This window comes from Aedes aegypti, chromosome 2 (genome assembly GCF_002204515.2).
Source record: "Aedes aegypti strain LVP_AGWG chromosome 2, AaegL5.0 Primary Assembly, whole genome shotgun sequence".
NCBI lineage: Eukaryota > Metazoa > Arthropoda > Insecta > Diptera > Culicidae > Aedes > Aedes aegypti.
The window spans coordinates 161,549,250-161,576,803 of NC_035108.1; the positions used below are offsets into that span (position 1 = coordinate 161,549,250).

Consider the following 27,554-nt stretch of genomic DNA (forward strand, 5'->3'; position numbering starts at 1 on the left):
TCAAAAATGACTTGAGATGCTTTCGGAAATCTTTCTGAAATTCTTCAAGAAATTCCACTGAGATTTTTACGCCAATATCTTTGAAATACTCCTGAGACTCTTACAAAAATCCTGTTGGAGTTTTTTTTCGGATATCTTTCTATTCTAAATTTTTCAATAAATTTTGCTGGGATTGTGCTGTAAAACCTACTAAGATTCATCCAAAAATACGACTGTCATTCTTCCGGATATCATTCAAGAATTCCACCGGAAGTTTTCATGAGATTAATCGTTCTGGTATTTTTCAGAAATTCCATTGAGATTCTTAAAAATATCCTTCTGAAAAATTTTCTGAGAATTGTTTTGGGATTATAGAAGGATTTCCAGAAGAATTCCAAGGCGATTCACAGAAACATCACTTCTGTATGAAGGATTATCGTTAATATCTGAAATAATCCCATGAGAATTCTAAATCCAAATTACAGTGATATTCAAAAGAATCCCAGAAGTTATTTCGCCAGAATCCCTGAAAGATTTAAAGGATATTCACAGACATCCAGAAGATTTCATGAATATTTTCCAGAATAATTCCGATGTCCAGATGAACTGCAGAAAGATTCATGGAATAATTTCAAACGGGATTTTCGGAATCATTTGAAATTAACTTTTAGAAGATCCTCAGAAAAAGAAATCAGTAATCAAAGTAATCGAAAAAATCTCATTATTTCAAGCAATGCTCGTTGGTTCATGTCGAAGGATCAACATGTTCGGCTTAACGAATCTTATTTTAAATATTGAATGACACCACATACAATCAAACTAGTATGTGATTACAATTCTAAATCACCGCAAAAAAAAATATTTAGAATCATATTCCTTCTGAGAGGGATGATGTGGTGGATGCACATTCTAATTAAAATTGTCGTTCAATTATGGCGATAAATTAAAATTGTTATTGTTCCATAAATACTTGTTTATTATAATTACTTGTTAATATTGATACAGCATATAAAAAGACATTGGTCCAGAAATTACTCCAGAATTCTATGGAATTTCCCTCCTGGGATTCTTCCTTAAATCACTTATGAATCCTTCAAAACCTCTCTGGGATTGTTCTGGAAATCTAAAGATTATTTCTGATTTTTCTCTAAGTTCTTCTGGAAATCACAGAATACTTACAGATATCGCTTTTGAACTCATCTAAAAAACATCGTTAGCATTCCGGTACTATATCTGAGATTCTTTCGGATATCCTTTGTGATTCTTCTGGACATCTTATTGGAATATTTGCATAAATCTGTATGTGAGTTTGCGTTTATCTCCTTAAGGATTACTTTTGAAATCCTGGAAATCAAATTCGAATCGAAATTCTCGAAGATTTTTTCGGAAATTCAATGGAAGATTCTAACAAAAATCCTGATGCAATTCTTCTGGATATTTTTAGAGGATTTTGCCAAAAAAATGTACTACGACTCTACTACAAATTCGTCGAGAATTCCTCCGAAAATAACTCTGGCCTTTTTCCGGAAATACTTCTGGGATTATTATGAGAATACCTCTGGTATTCTTCCGGAAATCACCTGAGATGCTTTCGGAATCCCTTTAGAATACTTTCGAGGATGCTTCCGAAAATCTTTCTGAAATTATTCTAGAAATGCCACTGAGATTTTTACGTCCATATTCTTGAAATTTGTCTGGGACTCTTCCAAAAATCCTGTAGGAAATCTTCCAGATATCTTTCTAGCATTCTTTCGGGAAGCCTTCTGGGATACTTTCGAAAATCTTTCTGAGGATCCTTCAAATCCTTCTGTTAAGGATTCTTGCAGAAATTCTTCCCGAATTACCTCTAGACTCTGGGAGTTTCCTGAATTTTTCAAGAAAACTGTTATTATTTCGACTATCTCTCTAGGATTATTTCGGAAATTCTTCTACAATACCCCCAGATTTCTTTCTGTTATCCTGCTGGAGGACTTCAAAACATCTTTCAAAGATTCTTCCAGAAATTTTATTGGAATTTTTCAAGAAATTCTGCTGGGATTCTTCCGTAAAACCTGCCGAAATTCATCCGGAAATACGACTGGAATTCTGCTTGAATGATAAGCATTCAAGAATTCCACCGGAAGTTTTTGTGGGATTGAACCGTAAATTGTCCTGGTATTTTGTTTAAATACATTGAGATTCTTAGGGAAAAATATACAGGATTCTTAAAAATATCCTTCTGAAAATTCTTCTGGAAATTGCTTTGGAATTAAAGGAGGATTTCCGGAAGAATCCCAGGTCGATTTACAGAAGAACCACAGAGAAATCACTAAAATATTATCAGGGAGATTTCTAAAGGAATTATTTTAAGGATTCTCGTAAATTCCTGAAACAATCTCAGGAGAATTTCGAATGGATTTTGAATGTTTTTTACAGTGATATCCAATACAGAATCCCAGAAGTTATTTCGCAAGAACCCCTGAAGATTCAATGAAAAGTCACAGACATCCAGACGATTTCATGAATATTTTCCAGAATAATTAAGATGTCCAGAAGAGCTCCAGAAAGATTTACGGAATAATTTCAAATGGAATTTCCAGAACCATTTAAAAGTCACTTTCAAAAGATGCTCAGAAAAAGAAATCAGTAATCGAAGAATCTCATAGGTATTTTTTTAAAGTCCCAGTGACTGTCCGGTAGTTTTCTTGGAGGATTTCCATTTGAAGTCAAGAGGGATTTTCAGAAAATTCTGCCAAGGATTTAAGAAAATTTTCAAGGAAAATCAATGATAAATCACGAAAAAAATCAAAAACACTTCCTTATGAATTTCCAGAAGAATCACAGAGTTTTTTTTTTCTCAAAAAATCTTAGCAAAAAATTCTAAAGAATCACGAAGGAATTTTCGGAATAATTCTGGATATACAAAATTATCTCAGGCAGAAACAATAAAATCAATAGCAATAAATCTGTAAGAATATAAGAAGGATTTCTGTAAGAATATAAGGAGGATTTACAAACAATTACAGAGGAATTTTCGGATGATTTCCATAAATAAAGATTTAAAAAAATCCCCGTCATCTGGAAGATTCTTAGCAGGATTTTCGGAAGTATTCCACAGGGATTTCTGGGAGAATTCCATTGGTATTTACAAAAGAATTGCAGAGGAATTTCCGAAATAATCCCAAGAATTTGCACGGAAGAAAGTGAAGTGAAATAATAGATTTTTTTAATTATAGTCTCAGGCGTCTTTCCGAGAGTATTCTAGAATAATAGGTATAATCTAAGACATTTTTCGGAAAGAATCTCAAAGGGATTTTGAAGAACTTTCAAAAAGTTTCACGGAAGAAATACTGAAGAATTACGATGAAAATATCAGAATTTAAATAATAATTTCGATTGGATTTTCAGAAGAAATCCCGAGAAATTTTGTGAGAATCCCCGAACCCAGATTTTTAAAATAGATTCCATTACACTGGAAAGCAATCATTAAATCATTTTCGGCAGAATTCCAGAATTTTACGGCAGAATTCCAGAATTTTACAGCAGAATCCTGAAAGGATTTCCATAATAACCCAAGATGGGTTTCTGGGATAGTCCAATAGGAAGTCCCAAGGAGGTTATTGGAAAAATCAGAGCGATCAAAGAAATAACTACATATAATAATTTCAGAAGGATTTCTGAAAGAATCTCAGTGAATTTTCAAGATGTCCTCTAGCAACACAACTAATATATACTAATATTTACAACTCAATACTTAATTATAAATTGCGTTAAGGTGATTATAGAACAAAGCCACACCTCAAATTTTCAAAAGCACAAGACTTGAGAACCAAACAGCTCTCACCGTTGAAAATTTATCCCATTAGTCACCACCAGCAAGCAAGCAGATTGATTGGTTTTCAACGCAAACTGTTGTCAGATTCTCCAGTCTTGTGCCCTTGTTTGGCTTCGTTTTATAATCACCTTAAGCTGAGTGTACGCCATCGGATTGACGGTATCGAAGTGGATTAAAAACAATTATAGGAGAACGTGTGTAAAATACATATGAACTGCGCAGAATACATCAGACCGATTTAGCATTGCTGCGCACTTCTAAAAGCATTTTATTTTTATTAAAATGTTTGATAATAGTAGAACGACAATGATCATCAGTTGATTTTCCGCTACTGTTTTTTTTTTAAATCACAATTGTTATTTCTTTCCGTGCACGCGCTCGGGAAATGAATCTGGCCATGGTGCAACAACCGCGCTACATTCGATGAATCCTATGCGACAAAAATTGTCGGCGCTATCCGTCAAATTCGCTCACCAAAGCTATTTTGGTGACTTTAACATCACAGCTATGGTCTTTTTTGACAGGCAATTGGTTTCGTTTTTGTACTTTGACCTGTCACGTCTTGTCTTAGGTTCTATGTGACGTTTGCTGCATACCTTGCGGCAGTTTAGCGCTTTCAAATATTTCTACACTGAGCCCTATTTATAAACCAGTTAACTCTCCCTTACTCGATATTGAAGGGACCATCGAGTTAGGGAGGTATCGAGTTAGAGAACACAAAACCAATGCAACTGCGATCCAAGGGACCATCGAGTTAGCCATGAAAACCAACTTTTACTACACGCTAACTCAGAAGTACCCATTTAATGGGTTCCATGTACCCATTTTTATGACCAGTACTGAGTTGTCAGAAAAAGGGTATTTTTTAAATGTCATAAAAAGGGTACTTAATCCCCTTAATGAAGTTTCTAGTCGTTAACTAATGATGGGTACATAATACGCATGCTGCTTTGAAGAGCAGCAGCGCCATTTTTCAATTGGCTGTGCGGTGGCGTTTGTTTTTGTAAAATAAATATTTTTCTTTCCTGTAACTATTTGTAAATGGGCAATAATATTAAACACATCTCTCAAGGTAAGTAATTTTTGGTTTGATTAAAGGATAGTTATTTTCATTGTTTTCATTCTAGAATGATTACTGCATACAACATCCGAATATGGCTGTGGCGCAGACAATTTCGGGAGCCGATGTCCAATGTGGAAGGTTGGAATTGGATAGGAAGAATATCAGGGAAGCGTCCTGTAAAATATTGGCTGTATGGTCCATTGAATGATCTCCAATAAAGCATTACATGATACTAAATAATAAATATTGATTGTTTCATTTACATTAGTTTGAGATTGTTTTAAATTAATTTTGTGAAAAAATCAACTTGAATGCAGAGCGAAATGAATGAAAAAAAGAGGGTTTTTTACCCATTATTGTGAAACCAATCAAGAGTGAAATATACCCATGTTTTGAAGTTTCGGCCGAATACTCTTTAAAGAGTAAATGGGCCGTACCCATTTAATGAGTTAAGCCACTTTAGTTGGAAATGGGTACGAAAGTACCCATTAATGGGTACTTCCGGGTTAGCGTGTATGGTTCTCTAACTCGATATCGAGATACGGAATATCGAGTAAGGGAGAGTCAACTGTATAATACATTCAAATATCGATTTTATATTTTATTTTCTTCATCATTGAAAAAGCTTATTATTTTATGAACTGACATTGAATGCATTTTCTTCTCAGAGCAATAAGACAAAGAAGAACTGTTTTTTTTTATTTGAATGAATCTTACTTAAAGCTGGTTGGATTTTTTTGATGTGTGCTTTCGACGTCGAATTTTGAAATGTCAAATCATGTTCGAAAATAATCGAAATGGGAGAAAATAGAAGAAAAACCAAAATAAACAGTCAAATTTTTCGCCGGTTTACTTCTCGTATCGCAATAGTTTTGTAAAAAGAGTATTAGCGTTTAAATATAATAGATTAAGTGGATACTGCAAACATGGATGAAGTGCCAGCAAGCCCAGAATTAGTGAAGAAACGGAAATCCCGTCGGAAAACGTTACATTTCAAACAGCGCACGTCTCTTACGCTAAATCGTGACAGGCCTCCCGAAGTGCAGCAACAGAATTCAATAGCTGAGGATGATTTACCGGACGATAGCAGATTCGACGAACCTGCTGAAGAATCGAATGTAGAACCAGAAATACCCCACGAAATCAATCTGCTGTATTTCGATGTGGACACCATGGACATTGCACAGACTAATGAAGATCCGCTGGTGGCTGCTGCTATCATAGAAAAGGCTAATAAAATTGAACCAGAAAATACTACACGACCTTCAGAGGATTTCCTAGCCAATGTTCAGAAGAAATTCGTTAGAGTAGAAGAAGTCATTGAAGCAGACATAAAGCCGGAACCGGTGGACTCAGTTTCGGAGACTGCGAAGGAAGCAAATGCAGTTCCGGTGGGTAAAAAGGCAAACTATAGTTATACTCAGTTTGATTTGGACACCCAGATGATCGGAATCTGCGAAGCTGCTGATATTATTGCTGGTTTGAACACCAATCCGGAACACGAGCTGAACGACTGGAGTAGCCCCTTGAAACAGCAGGAAGAGGGCGAAATTGTACAGGTAAAACCTGAACCTCAATCGCAGGTTCGACGACCGGAAACGCCCATTAAAGAGGAACGAAGAAAGGATCGCTGGAGCAACGTGAGGCAGTCTTCGTTATCTAGAAAGTCGATATGTAAGTATGAATATTAGGGTTTCCCAGAACAAAAAACTACTCGATAAGTCATGGTCCTCACCCCTAAATTGAAATTCCGGGGGCGAGGGTGCCATGTACCCCGAGCCCCCTCATTTTAGACTCTCCACAAGTCTCGTCAAACATCTTTATAGTTAAACTTATACAAATAATTAGAATCAAATTAACAGTACATACTTTTTAGATTCGTATCATATGATTTGACAGATTTGTTATTTTAATAAATCCAGAAATTCGAAAAATATTTTTGAAAAAATACCTACGAAGTAAAATTAATTCTTTGCCTTTCGTAGACCTCGTGACCGTGCGGTTAGTGTTACTAAGCATTTTGCCGCATCGAGTCAAGGGGCGTGGGTTCGATTCACGCTTCAGTCCGGAAAACTTTTCATCAGGGATGTATTGCGACTGTACCACTAGGCGTTGCATGCTAGTTCGTTGTCTAGTGCGATGCTTCCTTCAAAGGACTAATCGTCCAATGGAAGCATTAACGTGTCGAGTCTTAAAAAAATACGACATAGAGAGTTTCAATTGGACGTGCAATCACAGACATATGGACAAAACACTTTTGTATGTTTCATGAAACTAAACTTTTGTACGGCAGTGTCTTTTTAGTAGATAAAACATAAATATTTTCTAAAACAAATACGGGGGGACGTCATTTGGCATAAAGTCATTTGGCATAAAGCCGTTTGGCATAAAATAATTTGGCATAACGGTCGTTTGGCATAATAGTCATTTGGCATAATGGACGTTTGGCATAATCATTGAAAACTGAGTTGCTATGCTTTTGGCATTACCATTGCTAACATTCTCATATGTGATTTTCCCTTCTTTTGGTCATAGGCTGTTCTTTCTCATTACGTTGTTGAACTAGTGGTTTGCATTGTGACTTCTAAGATTTTCATTGACAATTTTGCCTTCTTTCCTTGGCATTATAACTACCGTGAAAGCCCCATACTCTGCGCACTTAAGGCTTTTCAAATTTCAAACAGCTGTAATTAATTGAAAACAAAACACAATACTCTGAAATTTTGGGAGCAAATACTTATTGATCTTATGTATAAGGAAAAAATATAAAAGCTTTACTAAGTAATGATTTTGATTGCAAATTTTTAATTTTTCTCAAGGGTGTCCGTGTTCCTAATTCTGCGCACTCATTTTTGCAATGCTCCTTATTCTGCGCATTTAGGTTCCTAACTCTGCGCACTCGATAAATTCTTTATAACAGTTTAAGTATTTTACTAAAAGCATTACTAGCATTTGAACTTTGAATTAATATTCATTTTCTTGCTTTATATGGCTTTACGTCCCCAGTGGAGCGTGGAATGTCTCTTACATAGAAGTTTACTAAGTGAAGTGAATTTTATTTATAACTCAATCTATGATAATTACTGTTACTGAATGCCATTAATTGCAACTCTCAAAATAATCGAAATCATCATATTACTTCCAAAACATGTAATTAGCTTGGTTTTCTAAAATCTAGAACATACAAAAAGGGTACAAACTACGTCTTTTTTGCGTTCACCCTAAGCGTGTAAAGGAAAGTTAGCTTTGTCTGTTTATGTGTTTTCACTAAAAAATATAAAAACCAAATTTACTTTGGTTCGGGGTATTAAATAATTGTCTCGGATTCGGGTCGGATCCGGGTTTGAAGATAATAAATAAGAACCTGGTTCTGGTTTGTTATACGAATATCGTATGTAAATACGAATATCGTATGTAAATACGAAGAATAGTTTAAGCGAAAGGGTATATCCATTCTTAATGTATCTTTCATCGCTCAATCGAGAAGTATCGTCGCTCTGTATAAGCGTGACGTAATTAATGAACGATTCGTATTGCAGATCAATAACAGTACTTTATTGGCGTTTCTATATAGCAAATACAATTAAACCTCGATGTTCCATTACTCGATATTGACTCATGAAACTATACAAAAAATCAAAATTATTTTATTGGATGGTTAGGGAGCATTCAAAAATTACGTCCATCGTTCAGGGGAGGAGGAGTCTACGAAAATATGACAATTTAGGTACTGTAAAAATCGCGTCAGGGGATTGAGGGGACGGAGTGTAGAAATCCTTAAATTATGATGGACGTCATTTTTTAATCTTCCCTTACTATGATGGTCCCCTCAAACAATTTTCCAAAGCATTTCTATTCCATATCTAAATGGTGTCGACAAGACAATGGTTCCCTTCAATATCGACCTCTGGAGGGTTGATTGTATGTTGAAAATAACGTTTTATAACTGCTGCGCATAGTAAGGAACATAGTTGAAAAATGGTTCCTTACTATGCGCTCTTAAGAAGAAAAAGAAAATGAAGAGAAAATAAGTTGCACTTTACCAGTGATGATTGCTCGATAAATAAACTAGTGCCTACATACTAAAAATCTGAAGTATATTCTCTTTAATTTGCTTCAAATGACTTAAGTGATGAGGTACTCTCTTAGCATTTTTGCTAACGGGCAGTCAATTTGGACGTTTTTCAATATTTTTAATGCTATTTTATTTTTTACTAGTGGTCCCGGCAAACTTCGTCTTGCTATCAAGTAGGCTGTTGAAAAACGTCATGGATCATCCCATACAAAATGACAGTTCCGTTCACGCTCGTTTTTCCGACATTCCCGGTAAATATCCTGGGATTTTTATACACACAAACACGTCGGAACCCTTGACGAACAAAACGAAGGAAGAATCATTTAAATCCTTTGACCCGTTCTGAAGTCATTTCGTGACATACAAACACCATTCCATTTTTATTTATATAGAAGATTAAAGTAATAAACGTAAATTTGCCAAGAAAATTTTTCGCGTTTTTTGTTTCTATTGTAGCAATATATGGAAAAAAGTTTAAACAAAAATTTTAAGTATTTTACCAGATTTTGGTAAAAGTGCGCAGAGTTAGGAGCTGCGCAGAGTTAGGGGCCCTCACGGTACTAACACTTTCATCGACGAATTTCCCTTCTTTTGATCACCAGATCTTCTTTTAAGTAGCATTATTTAATTTTTTAATTTCTTTTCTTTTATGCCAAACGTCCATTATGCCAAATGACCATTATGCGAAATGACCATTATGCCAAACGACTTTATGCCAAATGGCTTTATGCCAAATGACTTTATGCCAAACGGGGTAGCCCCAAAATTTTCATCAAAAATAACCATTTTTCATAAATTGATCGGGCAGAATTTCCGAACAATATGTTTGAAAGTTGATTTGTTCATCTAAAAAAGCATATTTTCCATCCTATGGTCGAGTACCAGGACTTTTCGAATAAGTTTTTTTTTTAATTCACTAATGCATACAACTTCAAATCACTTGGTTTGTTAATTTTGCATCTCGTTTTTGTCAATTACAGTAATTCAAGAATGCCGTACTCCTCCATCAACTGGCAATGTGAAAAAGTGCATTTCTATGGATTTCAGCGACGATTCGGATAATGAGTTGACAATAGATTTCTCCAAGATCAAATCATCCCAGCTTAGAAGACGACTGGAGAAAATTCAAAGCTATATAGAAAGTCCTCCTCAGGCAGTGCGTAAAACTGCTACTAGAAGAACATTTTCCAAGAAAAAGCTCCAAAGCCCCCATACTCCGGTTGCTGTTCGCAGACTTAGTTACGAGAGTACATATTCTGACCGAACTAATGGGAATGAACTGGAGCCCGTTCGTCTATCGTCTGACGAAGAAATGGACTGCTTAAATGAAACTCAACAAAACCATCAACCCGAAAGCCAAGCTGTGGTCGACTCCAGTCCGGAGGGCGACAATTTCGATTCCAGTTTACTCATCAAAGCGAACATAAATCAACTTTCGCAATTCTTCTCACAATCTGTACCATCGGCTACAAAACCCAAACCCGATTCTGAATCTTTGACAAAAGAACCACCGTTTTTCGGATTTCCCCCAGAACCATCGTCTCCGATTTCCTTAACTTCGGACCCAGGCGGCTCACCGAAAGTTCTGAATATAGCTTGGTTGTTTCGAAATGATTCTGAAACGGAAAGCGAAGGTGAATTGACAAGGTTCACTTCTGAGAAACACATTCATCGTCTGCTGGATGATGATGACGATTTTCTTGTACAGCTGAATCCAGCAAATAAAAAAGAGGAATCGATGGAAACGGTGAAACGTGGGTCACCAAACGAAAAGAAACAAGCTTTCTGCGATGCGGATTTTGTCATGCCTTTACCACCGGTCCAAGAGTATGGCAATAGGTATGTCTTAGAATTAATAGCTTCCTCCATGCATCAGAATCCTAGTCATTACTTCTTCAAACTAGAGAACTAAATATATAAAAGATTAGAATACAAACTGTTGTATTCCACTCATTTTTTTCCCTTGTTTCAAGATCATTCTCGGCAACTGGGAAAATCAAGACTTGTCACTTTCAACAAAGTTTAAAAATGTAACAAGGACTAATAAATGTTCCTTTGATTACTATAATATCCTGTTCTCTTTGTTTGAAGCAGTTAGGACTAGGGCTCACTAGTAGATCTTTACCCCATAACGCACCATGAAAAGGTGATCTACCCGCGTTATTGGTCACATTTTTCCAGTTACTCTTTCTATCGTTTTCATATAAACTCATTTGAGAATGCATCCAAAAATTTACCCAGAAATTGTTCCGAAACATTCTTCAAGGGATTGCTTTAGGAAATCTATGAAGTACGCTTCCAGGATTGCCGCACTGAATTCAACCAGGAATTCCTCTAGAAATTTCTCTAGGATTGTTTCTCGCATTTCATACTGGGATTGCTCCCGTAGTGCTTTCAAGCATCTCTTAATTATAGTTCTCAAGTAAAATTTCCATGGAGTCTTCAAAATTTCATTTGAGATTTCGCACCAGCAAACACAACAGCAATTATTCCAGTACCTATTTCCTCTGATCATTCCTACATTGTTTTCTCTTATTTTTTTCCGGGGTTCCTTCAGAACATTTTCCAAGATATTATCCAGGGATTAAATTAAATATTTTTTTTAATGATTATTTTAGCCATTTTTCTAAAAAAATCGTCTATGACTAGATTTTTTCAGGCATTTCTAAAGTAATTACTGAAAATTGCTATGTCAATTCTTTAAATACATCCTAGGAAAAATAATTTATGTGAGAACTGCTGTGAAAATGTCTAAAATAATTTCAGGAGAAATCTTAGAAGAAACCACTGGAGTAACTCCTGAAGGTATCCTTAGAAGTTTCTGGTTGAAATCTTAAAGAAATCTTAGACGACAATTGGTCGACGTTAAGTCAGAGCGGACCAAGAACACATTTCTCATAGGGTAGAAGCACCGGTTTTGGCCTTACGCCAGTTGTAGTCATAGTGGATTATACACCGTTTTACATAGCCAATCAGCTTGAAACCTTTTGTATTCAGTAGATCACATTCATATGATAGAGCTACATTCATTTACTCGTCCAAATTGATTCAAAACATAAGAAAAACACTTCATTTTCCTTATAATTTTAACTCACATACACCTAATTTGGCCACTCTTATGAGAAATCAATGCAATTGGCCAATTTAGGAACCAAAGTTAAATCTCTGGCCGAAACTGGTTCCGTTGGCCTATATTGACCAACGGGATTTTCAAAGCGAAAAAATGGTTTTAGCTCAGTTTTGATATTTACACACATAATATGGATTGAAAGCTTGCATTCGACATATTTGTAGTATAAATACGGCTTCCCATTTATTTTTTTATTGACTTTTTCTCTTAGGCTGGCCAAAACCGGGGCTTTTAGCCTATTTTGAGAAAAATGGGCACTTCGCAATTTCTCAATTTGCGGAAATATTGGATCAATATTTCCACACATCATGGTGTTCCCTCCCCTAGGTTATGCGACCTTGCTGCGATGGGAAAGCATAATCCATTGGCCCTTCTAGATGGAAACCAAAGGCGTAACCTGTAGTGGTGGTATCACATTTTGACATTTTTGCTTAAAGCCGCGTCATAATTTAGCTGGCATAGACGCACTAATCTCTCGGATGTGATCCAACGGACATTCTGCGTCGTTGATAGCGTTGATGCCCATTTCAAATAATTAATCTATTCGAAGTGGACATAATTACTATTGGCGACGATCAGTTGGCAATTTGCTAACCAGAATGATCCGTAACCACTCTTACTATTAGCTAGCTAGTCACATCGTTATCATGTACGACGTAGGGAATATTACTCTGAGGAAAATGACTAGTAGATTCACTGAGTAGAAATAAGTGGCGACAATCTTATTTTAATATGGTTTTTACATTGCCATAAAAAGAAATACCTCTTTTGTAACAACGGTATAAATAATCTAATTCCAGCTTCATTTTCGCTAAACTTACAAGTAGAAAGTAGGCGTTGTGAAGCATTGCATTTGCCACCGAAGAGTGAATCTTGTAGGAGACTGTTATAGAAGCCTAAGGTAACTTTACTCTTAAATATTCACCATAAAAATGACTATGGAAAGTAAGACGCTGAGATCGATCATTAGGGTTCACTTGCTAGGTTCGAGAAATTGTTGAATAGACAAGGAAAGTGACTTTTTTCTTGAAGGATATATGTGCGTAATGACCAATAAATACTTTTAACAATAAAAAATGAAATTAACTAGAACTACTACTAAACAGCCTAATTTTGTTAAGACTTCACGACAATTGACATTTAAGCCTCTAATCTTACGTAAAAGACAGGAGTAATCAGAATAGCACTTAAATGACAAATTATTCAAAACCATTTGGACTAGACAGTATTAGTAATGACACTACTACTCTCAGAAGCAAGGGAATATGGGTATTTTTCAAAAACTATCACATCACAATACTAATAAAAAAACAGTGTTCATGTGGGCACCATAGCCTAGTCCGTCTGAGTATTGGTCCTGGTAGAGGGGAAACTTGGCAAAAGCCAGACCGAGGGTTCAGCCTTGACAAGTTAAGCTATCAGGCAGCTCCAACTGAATACCATACAAAAAAAAAATCCAGGTACGTTTTACTTGAAATACTTTCAACTGCATATTAATCTCGTGTATCTGGCAGAAATTTGGAAAAAAAAATTTCTCGGTCACCAGGCATTGGAACTAATATGTGAATATGTATTGTATATTGTGCTCGGCAAGAAAAATCCACGGAATTCGAATAACTGAAGATATTGATATACGTCGCAGTGATAATAAAAATAATCAAATGTTTCAGATTTAGCTAATTTGAAACATTCGCGTTCTTGAAGAACGAAAAAAATCAAACATACACGGAGAAAAAAGTTTGTTAAAAACAAACAAAATCTAGTGGATTTCAACCTAAATTCCACATTGAATATTGCACAAACAAAATATTAGTTTACTTTAACAATGTCACTTTATTGAAACAAACTAAAATCTTGTGTTGATGTTTTTGCAAGAATTCAATCAAATTCAAACATATTTTTGTTAGCAACAACCAACATTTTGGTTGTTTCATTTGACGTTTCTTGAAACAACCAACGCGTTAGGTTATTTCAAACTGGAAACATTAGTTTGGATCTAACAATCCTCGTATTGAAACAAACAAATTTATTGGTTGAATCTAGCAATCTTTTAGTTGTATAATGTGGGTTGCTTTTTCATTTTTCATCATTATTTTATGAATGAAATAATCAAAGGAAGGAGAAGTTTCAAATGTTTATTTTTGTTCAAATATCCAGAATTACAATGCATTTTATCGTCAGACCGTCCAAAATGCGCAGCGATCTTTGCATAGCATTTCATGCAAGATAATGGGTGGAAAACATCAAAACCTGTGTGGAAAACAATGTTGTTGTAGCTTGGTTTGATAAAGAATTTCATTATAATTTATAACCTACTTTTTTAGACGTAAGTCGCATATATCAAGCGAAGCCACAAAACCATTGTGGAGGCTGGCATCCATTGTCCATTATCTGAAAACAGATTATACAATCAACTAAAGCTGGATCACTCAATAAAAAAATGAATAATATGCATCACTTACCGTACAAAACCTCATGAAAAGAGTAACAGATCAAAATAATTACTACTAGTAGTACTGTAAATTTTCCACTTTCACTAAAACTTCCAACGAGAAAAAGTTAAATGGAGTTGTCCACCGCACAGCAATTCAGTTTGATATTGAATATTGTTTGAATCTAACTAATGTTTTAATTTGATTCTCAGATATCTGAACAAAAACAAACAACCTAAATAATGGTAGAAATAAACAATAACTTATTTGACATAAACGAATAAATTGGTTTGAAATTACCAAAATCACTGTTAGTTTTTACTAAAACCTAAGATTGGAACAACCATTTTATTAGTTAATTTCCAATGGATTCTCCAGTTTGAAACAATCATACTTGGACCTGAAAACAACCAAATTTTTAGTTTGAAATTCAACCAAAACATTGGTTGTTTCAAACTGGACTGATTTTTCTCCGTGTACTTGAATTTTGACATTGCGTTTGAATAGGGTCCTAAAACACGCAGAGAATTAACAACTATTCAAAATAATAAATATTATTTTTGTTTTAAATAAACCTTTCAATTCGTTGCAATCAAAAAATGCGTTGAAACAACAATATTTTTATCAGAATAAAACACAAGTATTGTTGAAGCAATCCGCACAAGAAATTTGTAGAAACAACAAAAGAAAAACTTTACAACAAATGAAAGTTTTATTTGTTTCAATTTCTTTCATTGATGATTCAATTGATCATGCGTATAATATAAAAACTGGCCCGCCATTTTGGTTTTGATTGGAAACGGTGAAAATGTAGATATTTCTAGTGCGTTAAATTAGACCAAAGTGCAAGACGTGCAGAAAATTTTTGTTTAAGGAGGTCAGGTCATCGATTTGTCATCACAGTTTCGGAGTATCTATAAACTATAATCTAGGCTATTTATGGTAAGTTTTGGTATATCTTTCTAAATTTTTGTTTTCATTAAAGAATTTTCAATTATTGCAGTCAACATCTACACGAGCTGATGATTTCACGCTTTTGCTTTGTCGCGGAGCGAATAAAGCTCATCTTCAAATCAAACGGATTAAAGAGCAAGTTTCATATACAGGGTGTCCGCAAATTATCCGAACAGCAAAATATTAGAAAGATGACCTCGCATTGAAGACAATGAAAAATCAATGTCCATGTACCTTTAATAATATATCTATATGTTAACACAAAATACAACTTTAAAAAATTTCGGAATAATTGCTTGTTACTGAGATAGGCAAATTTAAATTTTTCGGAAACGTTTTTCCTGAGGGCCGCTAGTCATACTGGAGATGTGTTATCCCTAAAACCTGAAAGAGATGATTCCAAATGTCCTATTATTATTTGAAGTAATCTACAGGTAGGTGGCTTCAAGTTAGACTGGAAATAGAAAATTGTACGGTGCAAATCCAGTGAGTTGTATGGACATTTCTCTTCCGTCATAAAGCTCGGAAAACAGCTCCCTCTAAGACACCTCAATACATTTGGGTTGGTTGTGCAATTATTTGAAATCGGAAATGTGTCAAATTTACTTCTTAAGGATATAATAAGCCAATGTTTAAAACCATGCAAGAATATTGAATTTATTATGCTTGATTGTATAGAGCCATGTCTTCAAAGTTTGTACGGATAATTTGCGGACACCCTGTACTTACGTAAAATGAAAATAGAATAGGCTTTTAAAACCGATTATCGTAATTTATTTCATAAAAATAAAGAAACGAGGTTTCAGGGTTTCATGATCAACAAAAATAAGTTTTTATCTCAATAAAAACATTGTTATTTGTTTCAAAAACGATAGGTTTTATTTTAATGCAAAGAAATTGTGGTTTCAAAAGAAAAACAGATGAATCAAAAATTAATTTTGTTGCGCCACAATAAACCCAGCTGTCAAATTCAACAATAGGGAAAGTGTACCAGCTATGGCCATAGTGGTTCCCTATTTGGCCATATGTGAAATTTCTATAATTTTCACATTTTCAATCTGTTTGAATGTTTTAACAGCAAGACATATCCTTTATCTTACTGCTAAAAGACACACAAACTTTTAAAATGAGGAGAGAATAAAATTATCGCGTATGGCGAAATAGGGAACCACTGTGTCCATAACTGGTACACCTACCCTACATATTTTTAAACCAAATAACGAGTTGTTATTGAAACAATGAAAGGCAACTATAAGCCGGCAGACAGATATATTGTTGTAATGATACAGAATATATTTAATTTTAAAATTGTTTTCTCTGCGTGAATGTTTAATGAAATCTTATTTTTATTTAATAACAAGAATGAGCATGTTACGGCAACTACTCTAGCCATTTTTTCTGCTCAAATAACGGCTATATCATATTCAAACTTTAATTTAAAAAGTGGGTCCGCAAATGAACCTTGACACTTTTGATCATGTTTGACGTTCGCTTAGTCGACAAAAACACCACAGGGCTTTTAGTTTCAACACTAGGGTTGTTCCTATCTGACAATCTGGAAGGGACACAGAAAACAAAATACATCAAAATTTTGAGTTTGAGCCAAGGGGTGTGGCAAAATCTAAAAAAAAAACATAAAAAATGTTTTTTGGACATAAACAAACAAAAAACGTTAAAAAATGAGTTAACATGTGTTTTTGGTCAAAGCGTTTGACACTAAAATTGGGACAGGGCTTTAGGACCCCATTGCGCGCAGATTACCGCCGTCGCTGAATGCCTTATAAATGTGAATGTGGATTAACAAAATGAAATCTGGAGGAATCCCATGTAAATCCTTGGATGATTTCTTACAGACATACCTGCAGGAATTCGTGTGGAAGCACCTCTGGAAGAATTCCTGATTAAACTATTGAAAGAATCCGTGAAAAAAACTTGTTGGAAATAGTGTAGGAATTTGCGGTGTAATATCCGGCGAAATTCCTTCATAAATATCGAAACACTTGGATGAATTTCTGGAAAATGTCATTGAGGCAGGCATGATAAAAATTGTGCAAGAATACGTGAAAATTGGTGAATCTCTAGATAAAAAGTGCTGGTCCAATCTCTGAAATAGTTCCTGCAGAAATTTCTGAACAATACACACTTATATTATTTAACAGGAATCCGTGAATTTCACCGTAACTCAACAGTTGAAAAGTTCGGTGAAATAAATTAATGGAGTACGGTAAATTTTTACACTTTTCGGTAAAATTTCACCGGAATCCGTAAAATTTCGACGAAATTACGGTGTTTTATTTTACCGTTATTATTTAAGTGTGTATTTTAGGGAACCCCTGAAGAATCTTTTAAGGAATCCATGATGAAACTAAAGGAGCACTATCGATAGGAATTCATGTAGAATTCCATGTAGTAATTCTTGTATGGATTCCTGGAAGAACTCTAAAAGTATCCCACATGGAATTCCTTATAAAAATATCGTTAGAGAAATTCGGAAACTAATTGCAGCTTTAACCTGATGAAATGTTAGAAGAAATTTCAAATTTTCAATGGATTTCTTTATGGAATCTAGGAAAAAAATAAAAATTTGGAGCGATTCCTAGTAAAATCAATGAGGGAATTTTTGAAGAAACTGAAGAATTGCTGGAAACGTTCCTTGAATAATTTGTGAAAAATACCCAGATATAGGGGGAAGTCCTGTATGCTCGGACACTTTTCGTTTTAAACTCATAATTCCAAAAGTACATTACTTCTATCGAGAATTTTGTTACTAATTGAAAGCTCTACGATTGAACAAGAGGAAAAAACATGTGGTTTATTAAACCGTCGAAATTTGTTTTTGAAAGCAATCACACGTTTTGTAAAAATGTGCATACATTTTTAGGTGTCCTCTATGCCCGGACACTAAATTCAGTTAATTCGTACAAGTGAACCAGTTGATGAAAATTCATACCAATACAATAGAATGAAGATATAACATATGTTTTTTATGCTTCATATAAATTGATCAGTGTTTTAGGCACTTTTATCTACAAAATCAGTGTTTTCCAGGGGTCCAAAATCAAGCTAAAAACAGCCATATAAGTGTCCGGCCCATAAAAGGCCCATAAAGCTCTAATTTCATAATCTGTGAAGACAAGAACGTTATATTCTGTGTAACCTAATAACTTCCCAATAGGTATTGTATTATGGTGTTAAACTCTTAAAATTTGCCCTTGGTTTCTGAATAACGACTAGTGCCCGGGCTTAGAGGCTGTCCGACCATACAGGATTCTCCCCTACACTGTGAAATTTCAATTCGATGCCATGCAGGGTATTCTGTTCCCTTACCCTCAACGGGAAAATTCCTAAATTTGTATATTAAATTCTGGTACATATGTTGTCAATGGAGAAATGCCAATGAAATCCCACACTAGTAAGCCTTCAACGAGAACCTCTCTCGAGTATTTTTTTTAATTCGATGGAGCAGCAACGAACTTCTTCATATATGTTGATAAATCTACATTAAATGTTGAGTAAACATTAAGAAATATTCAATACTTAATAAAGTTTAATTTGAGAAACCTAAAACAATTAAAAATGCTGACGTTTCATTGCACACTCTATCAAAAATATAGTTGTTAAAAACTATATGGTATAGTTTTTTTTTAACAAAATAATGTCAATTAATCAATATTTATAATTATCTCCAAAATAACTGTTACTGATGGCGAAGTTAAATATGTTTTAAGTGTTACGTACGAAAATCTATTTCCAAAGTTTTGGCTATAGGAGGAGTTAATCAACAAAAATAAGTTTTAAAGCCCTTATCCATATTCTAGGACCCTAAAAGATTATTTATGACAAAAGTATTTGTTAACAAAAACTAAAAGTGATCAAAAAAGCACTGAAGACAGATTTTCGCATCTGTGTTTTCAACAATATTTGTGTTACATAGATGATCCGATTTTGTCAGCCCCATTTTCAAAAGCCCTTCTTAAAAATGTAGGCTTTTTTGTATTTCTTGTCATTCATTCATTTAATTAGATAGATGTTATCAGATAACACTGAATCAACAATTTCACGCCACAAAACTCGGTTCGTGGCCGCATCTTTCCATCTTCGGTTCTGCCCCACGCTCGCCAAATAGATACGTACTTGATCCGTCCACCTAGCTCGCTGTGCTCCACGCCTTCTTGTACCAACCGGATCCGAAGCGAACACCATCTTTGCAGGGCTGCTGTGCTTTTCATATGTTCGGCCGACAATGTCCATATCATCCGCGAAGCAAACAAATTGACTAGATCTCATAAAAATCGTACCCCGGCTGTTGAGCCCGGCTCTCCGCATAACAACTTCTAGCGCAATATTGAACAACAGGCACGAAAGTCCATCACCTTGTCGTAGTCCCCGGCGGGATCCAAACGAACCGGAATGTTCGCCTGAAACCTTCACACAATTTTGCACACCTTTCATCGTCGCTCTTATCAGTCTCGTGAGCTTCCCGGGAAGGCTGTTCTCGTCCATGATTTTCCATAGCTCTACGCGGTCGATGCTATCGAATTCCACCTTGTAATCGATGAAAAGGTAATGCGTTGGGACCTGGTATTCACGAAATTTTTGGAGGATTTGCCGTACAGTAAAGATCTGGTCCGTTGTCGATCGGCCGTCAACAAAGCCAGCTTGATAACTTCCCACGAACTCGCTTACTATAGGTGATCGACGACGGAAGATGATCTCTGATAATACTTTGTAGGCCGCATTTAGAATGGTAATCGCTTGAAAGTTCTCACAATCTAACTTGTCGCCTTTCTTGTAGATGGGGCATAATACCCCTTCCTTCCACTCCTCCGTTAGCTGTTCTGTTTCCCAGATTGTGCCTATCAGCCGGTGCAGACAAATGGCCAGCCTCTCCAGGCCTATCTTTATGAGTTCAGCTCCGATACCATCCTTACCAGCAGCATTATTGTTCTTTAGCTGGTGAATGGCATCCTTAACCTCCCTCAAAGTGGGGGCTGGTTGGTTTCCATCGCCCACAGTACCGACGAAGGCTTTTCCTCCGTTGTCCCGATCTCCATTGCCTGTGCTCTCAGCACCATTCAGATGTTCGTCGAAGTGCTGCTTCCACCTTTCGATCACCTCACGCTCGTCCGACAAAATGCTTCCATCCTTATCCCTGCACATCTCGGCTCGCGGCACGAAGCCGTTGCGGGATGCGTTGAACTTCTGATAGAACTTGCGTGTTTCTTGAGACCGGCACAGCTGTTCCATCTCCTCGCACTCCGTCTCCTCCAGGCGGCGTGTTTTCTCCTGAAAGAGGCGGGTCTGCTGTTACCGTTTCCGTCTATAACGCTCCACGTGCTGCCGGGTCCCTTGCTGCAGCATGACCGCCCGCGCTGCGTTCTTCTCCTCCAAAATCTGCCTACATTCCTCGTCGAACCAATCGTTCCGTCGACTCCGTCCCACGTATCCGACGTTGCTCTCAGCTGCATCGTTGATGGCTGCTTTGACTGTTCTCCAGCAGTCCTCAAGAGGGGCTTCATCCAGCTCACCTTCTTCCGGTTATGCAGCTTCGAGGTGCTGCGCGTATGCAGCTGCGACATCCGGTTGCTTGAGTCGCTCTAGGTCATACCGGGGCGGTCGTCGGTACCGTACGTTGTTAACGACGGAGAGTTTTGGGCGCAGTTTAATCATCACCAGATAGTGGTCGGAGTCGATGTTAGCGCCACGATAGGTCCTGACGTCGATAATGTCGGAGAAGTGCCGTCCATCAATCAGAACGTGGTCGATTTACCACGTGATTTTGTCTGCTGTGGTGATCTCCAGGTGTATCGGTATGGAAGGCTGTGCTGGAAGGAGGTGCTACGAATGGCCATATTCTTGGAGGCGGCAAAATCAATTAGTCGTAGACCGTTTTCGTTCGTCAGCCGGTGGGCGCTGAACTTTCCAATCTCGGTCTGAACTCCTCCTCCTGGCCAACCTGAGCGTTTAGATCTCCTATGATGATTTTGACGTTGTGGCTTGAGCAGCTGTAGTACTCGCGTTCGAGCTGCGCGTAAAAAGCGTCTTTATCATCATCAGTGCTTCCGGAGTGAGGACTGTGCACGTTTAATATGCTGAAGTTGAAGAACCGGCCTTTGAGCCTCAACTTGCACATTCTCTCATTGATCGGCCACCACCCGATCACCCATCACTATAAAAGCTGTTTCCAGCTCGTGTGTGTTGCCGCAGCTCTGGTAGATGGTATGGTTACCTCTATACGTTCGCACCACACTTCCTGTAGCGCTACGATGCCGAATCCGCGGTCCTTCAGCACGTCGGCGACTATGCGTGTGCTCCCGATGAAGTTGAGAGATTTACAATTCCACGTACCGAGCTTCCAATCGCTAGTCCATTTACGTAGCTGAGGTCTTCGCCGATTGTCCCGGTTCGTATTCTCTCGTTGATTATTCGTTGCTTGATGTTTTTACGGCTGGCTTGCAGGGCCTGACACCAACCCCCTAGATTTCCGGAGGACCATTCTCCCTAAATGTTCGGAGAACCATGGTGCGCAGTTTAGCTTAGAGTCCTTCTCTGGCACTCGGGCGATGATCAGCCGCCCCTGACGTGGGGAACAGACGCTGTTGTGAGCCACTCCTAACATGGAGTACAGACGCTCCAGGTTTTGCTGAAGCAAAGCTATTTTATTCCTGCAGGTACGCGAGGTACGCCATGCCCAGCCATTTACCAACCAATGGTATGCTCACGTATTTCTTTCAAATTATATCTCTACCGTTTATCAGAATCCTTTCCCATATCCAAACTCCCAGTGTGCAGTGGAAATGCAGAGGACCCCATTTTCTTCTATAAAGCAAGTAACACGTCAACATTTCCCTCCCATCCCCAAATTGTCCTGCATTCGGACGGCTGGCGCCGGTATTGTTTGTTGTAATAATGAGAACACCAAGATTTACACATTGAAGATGCTACTGATCCTAAGTAGCGTCTGTAGTGGCGATTCCCTAACCTCAAATCTACCTGTTACACGAATAGAAATTCTTGAATTTACGTAACAAATTTGCATGTAATGAGGAGAAATTTTGCTAGGAAGGACGATTTCAATAATTAATTGTTTGATTTATAATCTAAATTTGCCGAAATAATCAGTTTTAGAGTCGTAGAACAGGTAAAAAGTGAGGTTACGAGTCGCCACTGAGCGTCTGTTGGTTCCTTGTGTAAGTACAGCTGTTCTTGCAGTAACGGAGTAGCAACTGCAGGCGGTTAATCATGAGTATGAACTCGATGGTCCCTTGAATCGTAGTTGCACTGGTTTTGTGTTCTGTGACTCGATACTTCTCTAAGCCGATGGTCTCTTCAATATCGAGTTAGGAAGAGTTGACTGTAACTTGAACAGGTTTTGGAGAAAATTCGATAGTAAAACGGTGAAAACAATAAGTTCTCCACAAAAAGAGGCTGATAAAATCCGGTAAATACTGTAGTATGTGTTATGTCTTGATAATTCTATTGATTTTTAAAAATTAAGTTAAGAAGAGCTAACTGTAGTTTTTTGAAACATCATCATTTTTTTTCTTTCATACAGACCAAAAACTTTGTCAGCCAGCCTTGCAACAGAATGTGACCTACCCCCAGCCAGCAATGACACATGGGAACCCCATGTGTTCCCATCCGCTGGAAACATTGGAGTCAAAATATCCGACATAGCTTTGGCTAAAGCTCGCACTATCTGTGATCAAAAAGAAAGAAAATACGATAAAGATAAAGCTTTCCACATCGCTTCGCGTGTCGAGACATGCGCAGTTTCCATTCCGGAAAAGCCATCTTTCGGCGGGTTTTGTACGGCAGGCGGTAGTAAGGTACACATTTCGGTCGAGGCCCTTGCAAAAGCCGAACAAATATGGAAGGAAAATGAAGAAAATGTGGACATGAATTCACCTTACGGAAGCATCATTGGAGGTTCTGATTGGCCCAAACCGACGAAAATGAACGATAAACCGGAAATAGCACAGCAATCGTTTGATGGGTTTCAAACTGCTGGAGGAAGCCGTGTACAAGCATCAGAAAAAGCTTTGGCAAAAGCACGGCATATTTTAGATCAGATTGAGTCTGAGATGGAAACTGCAGATAAAGTCCCCGATAATAGAGGAAGTGATTGCTTCGGATTTCAGACAGCTGGTGGTAGCACGATAAAAGTATCTGATAATGCCATGTCGAAGGCGCAATCGATTCTCAGACAAATAGAGCTTGACATAGAAAACGAAATAAGTGTTACTGATGAAGATCCTCTAAGCAAAAGAGAACCGATAAATGTTTCAGATTCTACCAAAGCTCAAGCAATATTTCGTGAAATTGAAAATAAATCAACCAAAGCTGAGCCTAGTAATAGTATAAAACGTCTTCGTGATGCAAATGGTTGTGGAACAGAAACGCCTCCCAAAAAGTACAAACCAGAGCAAAGTTGCAATAATGTCGTTAACAAGTTCTCTACTAGCACGCCAAACTTACATGGTAAAGCAACAAACTCTTCAGTTCGTCAAAACGGAAAGCATGAGCTAGATCACTTTTTTGGAGATCTAGATGACCACGAGTTCCAGCAGCTGTTCTGTGGATCGGAGGCAACCGCCCCATATAGCCATAGAGCTCGTCCTATGAAGCAAGTTCGGCTCTCAAATCGCTTCGATGAATGTGACAAGGCGAATGCTGACGACCATCATGTACCAGGGGAAGCTCATTGGGATGATAGCTTTGGAGACGTCGTTGCCAAATTGAATTCAGACGAAGGATTAAAAGTTGCCCCACATATAGCAGAAGCCAGGAAGCTGTCCATGCAACGCCAACAGAGTTACATTGAAAATAAACCACTGGAAGAGCGGAGGCCAAGGTTGACCGAGTTCATTAGCAAGAAACAGATGATTGGAAGATCGACTCTGCGACAGTTTGTTGAAAACAGGAATCCTTCGGCAGAACCCTGCTCTGTCCCAGAAAAGCTACGAGACGTGAATGCTGATAATGCGATGAACTTTAAGTTCGATATGATTGAATTTTACACGTGAGTAATTCTAACAAATTTCTACAACCAAATTTAAGTGATTTTATGATTCATTGACTCCTTTTACAGTAAAACTGAGTGCTTGGAAAACGTAGATGGCATTGTGCTAGGTGATTCAAATACAACTACTCTTTTCTTCAATGAACGCTGCCAAGCAGGACTTCCGGAGTTCAAGCTAGCTTTCTTGGCATCTCCAGGTATCGATCCAGCACTAGTTCCTGCAGGGTGGATCGAAAACTGCTGGGTGTGGACCATTATAAAACTAACGTCAATGGAACGCAATTTACCGGACTATTTCCATGGGATTACAACGCTAGAAAATATGTTCAATCAAATTATGTATCGGTATCATTTAGAAATCGATAGTGCCAAACGTTCTGTGATAAGGAAAATGCTGGAAAAGGACGACATCGCCAGTAAACGAATGGTTCTTTTTGTATCACGAATATTTCGTGGATCAGATCCATTTGAAGTAGAGATTGAGCTCTGCGATGGATGGTATCCCATCAGATCAGTATTGGATTTTCCTCTAACTCAAGCCATACTCAATGGGAAAATTACAATCGGTACCAAACTTATGATTCAAGGAGCAGAATTATTAAATCTCAACGAAGGATGTTCACCTTTGGAAGTTCCGGCAGATGTGCGGTTGAAAATCCACGCAAATTCTACTCGTAGAACTAAGTGGGACACTCGGCTTGGATTGTATAAAGTGCCTTTGAATTTTGTGATATCTGCAGACGACGTTCTTGACCGCGGAGGACTCATTGTTAGTTTAGAAGTAATAATCCTACGAGTGTACCCATTGATGTTCGTCGATAAGACTCAGCGAGATGCTCTTGGATCTGGTAAGCGTGTTATTCTGTTGAATAAAATTTTTAAATTCAAAAGATATTTTTTCCCAATCTTCCCACAGTATTGCGTTCGGAACGAGTTGAAAGACGCAGGACATTGGAGAGTGATAGCAATCGTTTCGAGAGCTTCCAAGCACTATTCAGTCAAATTCAGAAGGATGTACAGGCGGAAAAAGTTCAACCAAATGGTCGTCGCCTGATCAGCAAACTAACGCGTGCAACAACTACGGCTGAGTTGGTGGAGCTGATGGAGGCCGGTTTGGATGTTTCTTGCTTAGAGGTATGTTGAAAATTGTGTCAAAAGTCGCCATTTAGTAGTGTACCATGATCACGCCTAATTCTGGACAGCTTTTAGGTAGTTCTACGCATTTCCAATCAATTTAATTTTTTTTTCTATCCTTATTAACAAGATTTTTAGCCCTTGGCTAGTTAATTTCGGGGCCAACGGTTTAACTTCCCTTTTACATTTGATTTTTTTTTTTGCAGATCGAACTTACTAGTACCCAACGGGAAGCCATCATGGACCACCAGCGGCGTAAGCAGGAAGAGTGCCTCCAAGAAGTGAATCGACGTATCAAAGAACGCATGAGTAGCGCTGAAAGCAAACGCAAAGTGAGTTCATTGCTAAAAATGCGAATCACAGATGCCCGAAAACCAGAAAAAGTGCTTCTTCTATCCATATGGCGACCACCGGAGGAACTTTGCGACTTGTTTCAAGAGTCAACGGTGCTAGAAATAAGGAATGTCACTGCTAATGGAACACGAAACGGCGAAGTGCAGTTGACAGCAGGTAAAAACAGTTCCTTTAAACCTTTGGATCAGCGGCAACGTGAGCTCCCGGTTCAACAAATGAGAACTTTGACGAGGATAGCTGATATAGACGCTTCAAATTTCCGGCCAATGTTCAATGAATTCGATACGATTGGCATAGTCATCCTGGTTGGTGCCATAGAAAGCAAAAAATTTCAAACAGTGTATTTGGCAGACATTGACAAAAATTTACTTTGCGTAAATTTTTGGTCCGGAATAAAGGAATACGCATACGAAGATGTCGTAAGAGAACGAGTAGTACTCTGTATATCCAATCTCCAGTGGCGAACGATTAATGCGCTTAGTGTAATTCCAACCGCGTTCGCTACCGAATACACTACTTTTAGTGAACATTCCAAGTCAAAACACTTCGTTGAAGAGTTTCAAAGTTTACACGCCACCCTGAAAGATGTAAATCTGGAGGTGTTTTACGATGAGTGTAGATTTAAAATAGCAGAACTGAAGGATAAAAAACTTCCACGATACAACGGCTTCCAAACACCATTACGAAAAAGTTCAACTACTACTCCAATGCGATGCATACCCGGAGCCAGTATGAACGCCAATACTGCCACACCATCTGATTTCTCTCCTGGCGTTGGACAACCTGTTAGCTTGCAAAAACGAAAATTGGAGCAGCTGGCTGCATATAATAGTCCCCCAAAGCTGAGTCCCATCATTATGCGATACAATCCACGCGTGCGAAAAAATTTTAAAACTCCCGCGAAGTTGGAGGATCGAATCAATCAGATAGGTGAAGATGATTCGTTATGTTGATTATTAATGTTCATTGATTGTCACTATCAACGTTTTAATAGATACGGGTTTTCTTATTAAAGTTATTGTGTTACTGTATTTACAAAGAAATGTTTATTTTTTCTCTGAAAAAGAAATCCCCAACTCTATACCAATGTGTGTGCATTGTACTCCATAGCTATAGAGAAACTAAATAAGTATGAAGCAAACGAAAAGATTTGCATCGCATAGTCCGCATCCTTTTGGTTATTTTTTTTCAATTTTTTTTTTTCAAATTTCAAATATTTTTATTTTTACCTTAGCTATTACAATTTGTTTTTAGAGTTTAACTATCGAGATATGGACTTCCTTACAACCAGGGCCGCATTTACGGGGGCGAGGGGGCCATGGCCCCCGCGCCCCCACATTTTAGGGGCCCCTACAGATCTCGACAAAAATATTTATAGTTGAACTTTCAAGAATAATTAGAATCAATACAATAGGACATACTCTTCGGAAACGCATCATATGATTTGAAAGATTTTTTTTATAAATCCGGAATAATGGGCGAAATCTTTCGAAATATGTAAAATACTAAAACAAAATATTCAGAATGACATTTTGTTGACTTTACGAGAAATAAGAAGATCTAGAAAGATTCAAACACGATATGAATAAACAAGTCC

General features: G+C 37.4%; 1 protein-coding gene and 1 long non-coding RNA gene across 2 annotated transcripts; both read left to right on the forward strand.

Moving 5' to 3' along the window:
* Positions 1-4,719: 4,719 nt before the first annotated feature.
* LOC110675383 lies at positions 4,720-5,372 on the forward strand. The gene is made up of 2 exons (XR_002499433.1): positions 4,720-4,865; positions 4,921-5,372. It is a non-coding gene; the product is annotated as an uncharacterized LOC110675383 (long non-coding RNA).
* Positions 5,373-5,638: 266 nt separating this feature from the next.
* On the forward strand, positions 5,639-26,996 carry LOC5565252. Its single transcript, XM_001649542.2, has 6 exons — positions 5,639-6,530; positions 9,912-10,770; positions 23,003-24,469; positions 24,539-25,317; positions 25,386-25,603; positions 25,810-26,996. Exons 1-6 carry the CDS (start codon positions 5,783-5,785, stop codon positions 26,908-26,910), a joined length of 5,172 nt encoding a protein of 1,723 aa, XP_001649592.2. The 5' UTR covers positions 5,639-5,782; the 3' UTR covers positions 26,911-26,996.
* The last annotated feature ends 558 nt before the right edge of the window (positions 26,997-27,554 follow it).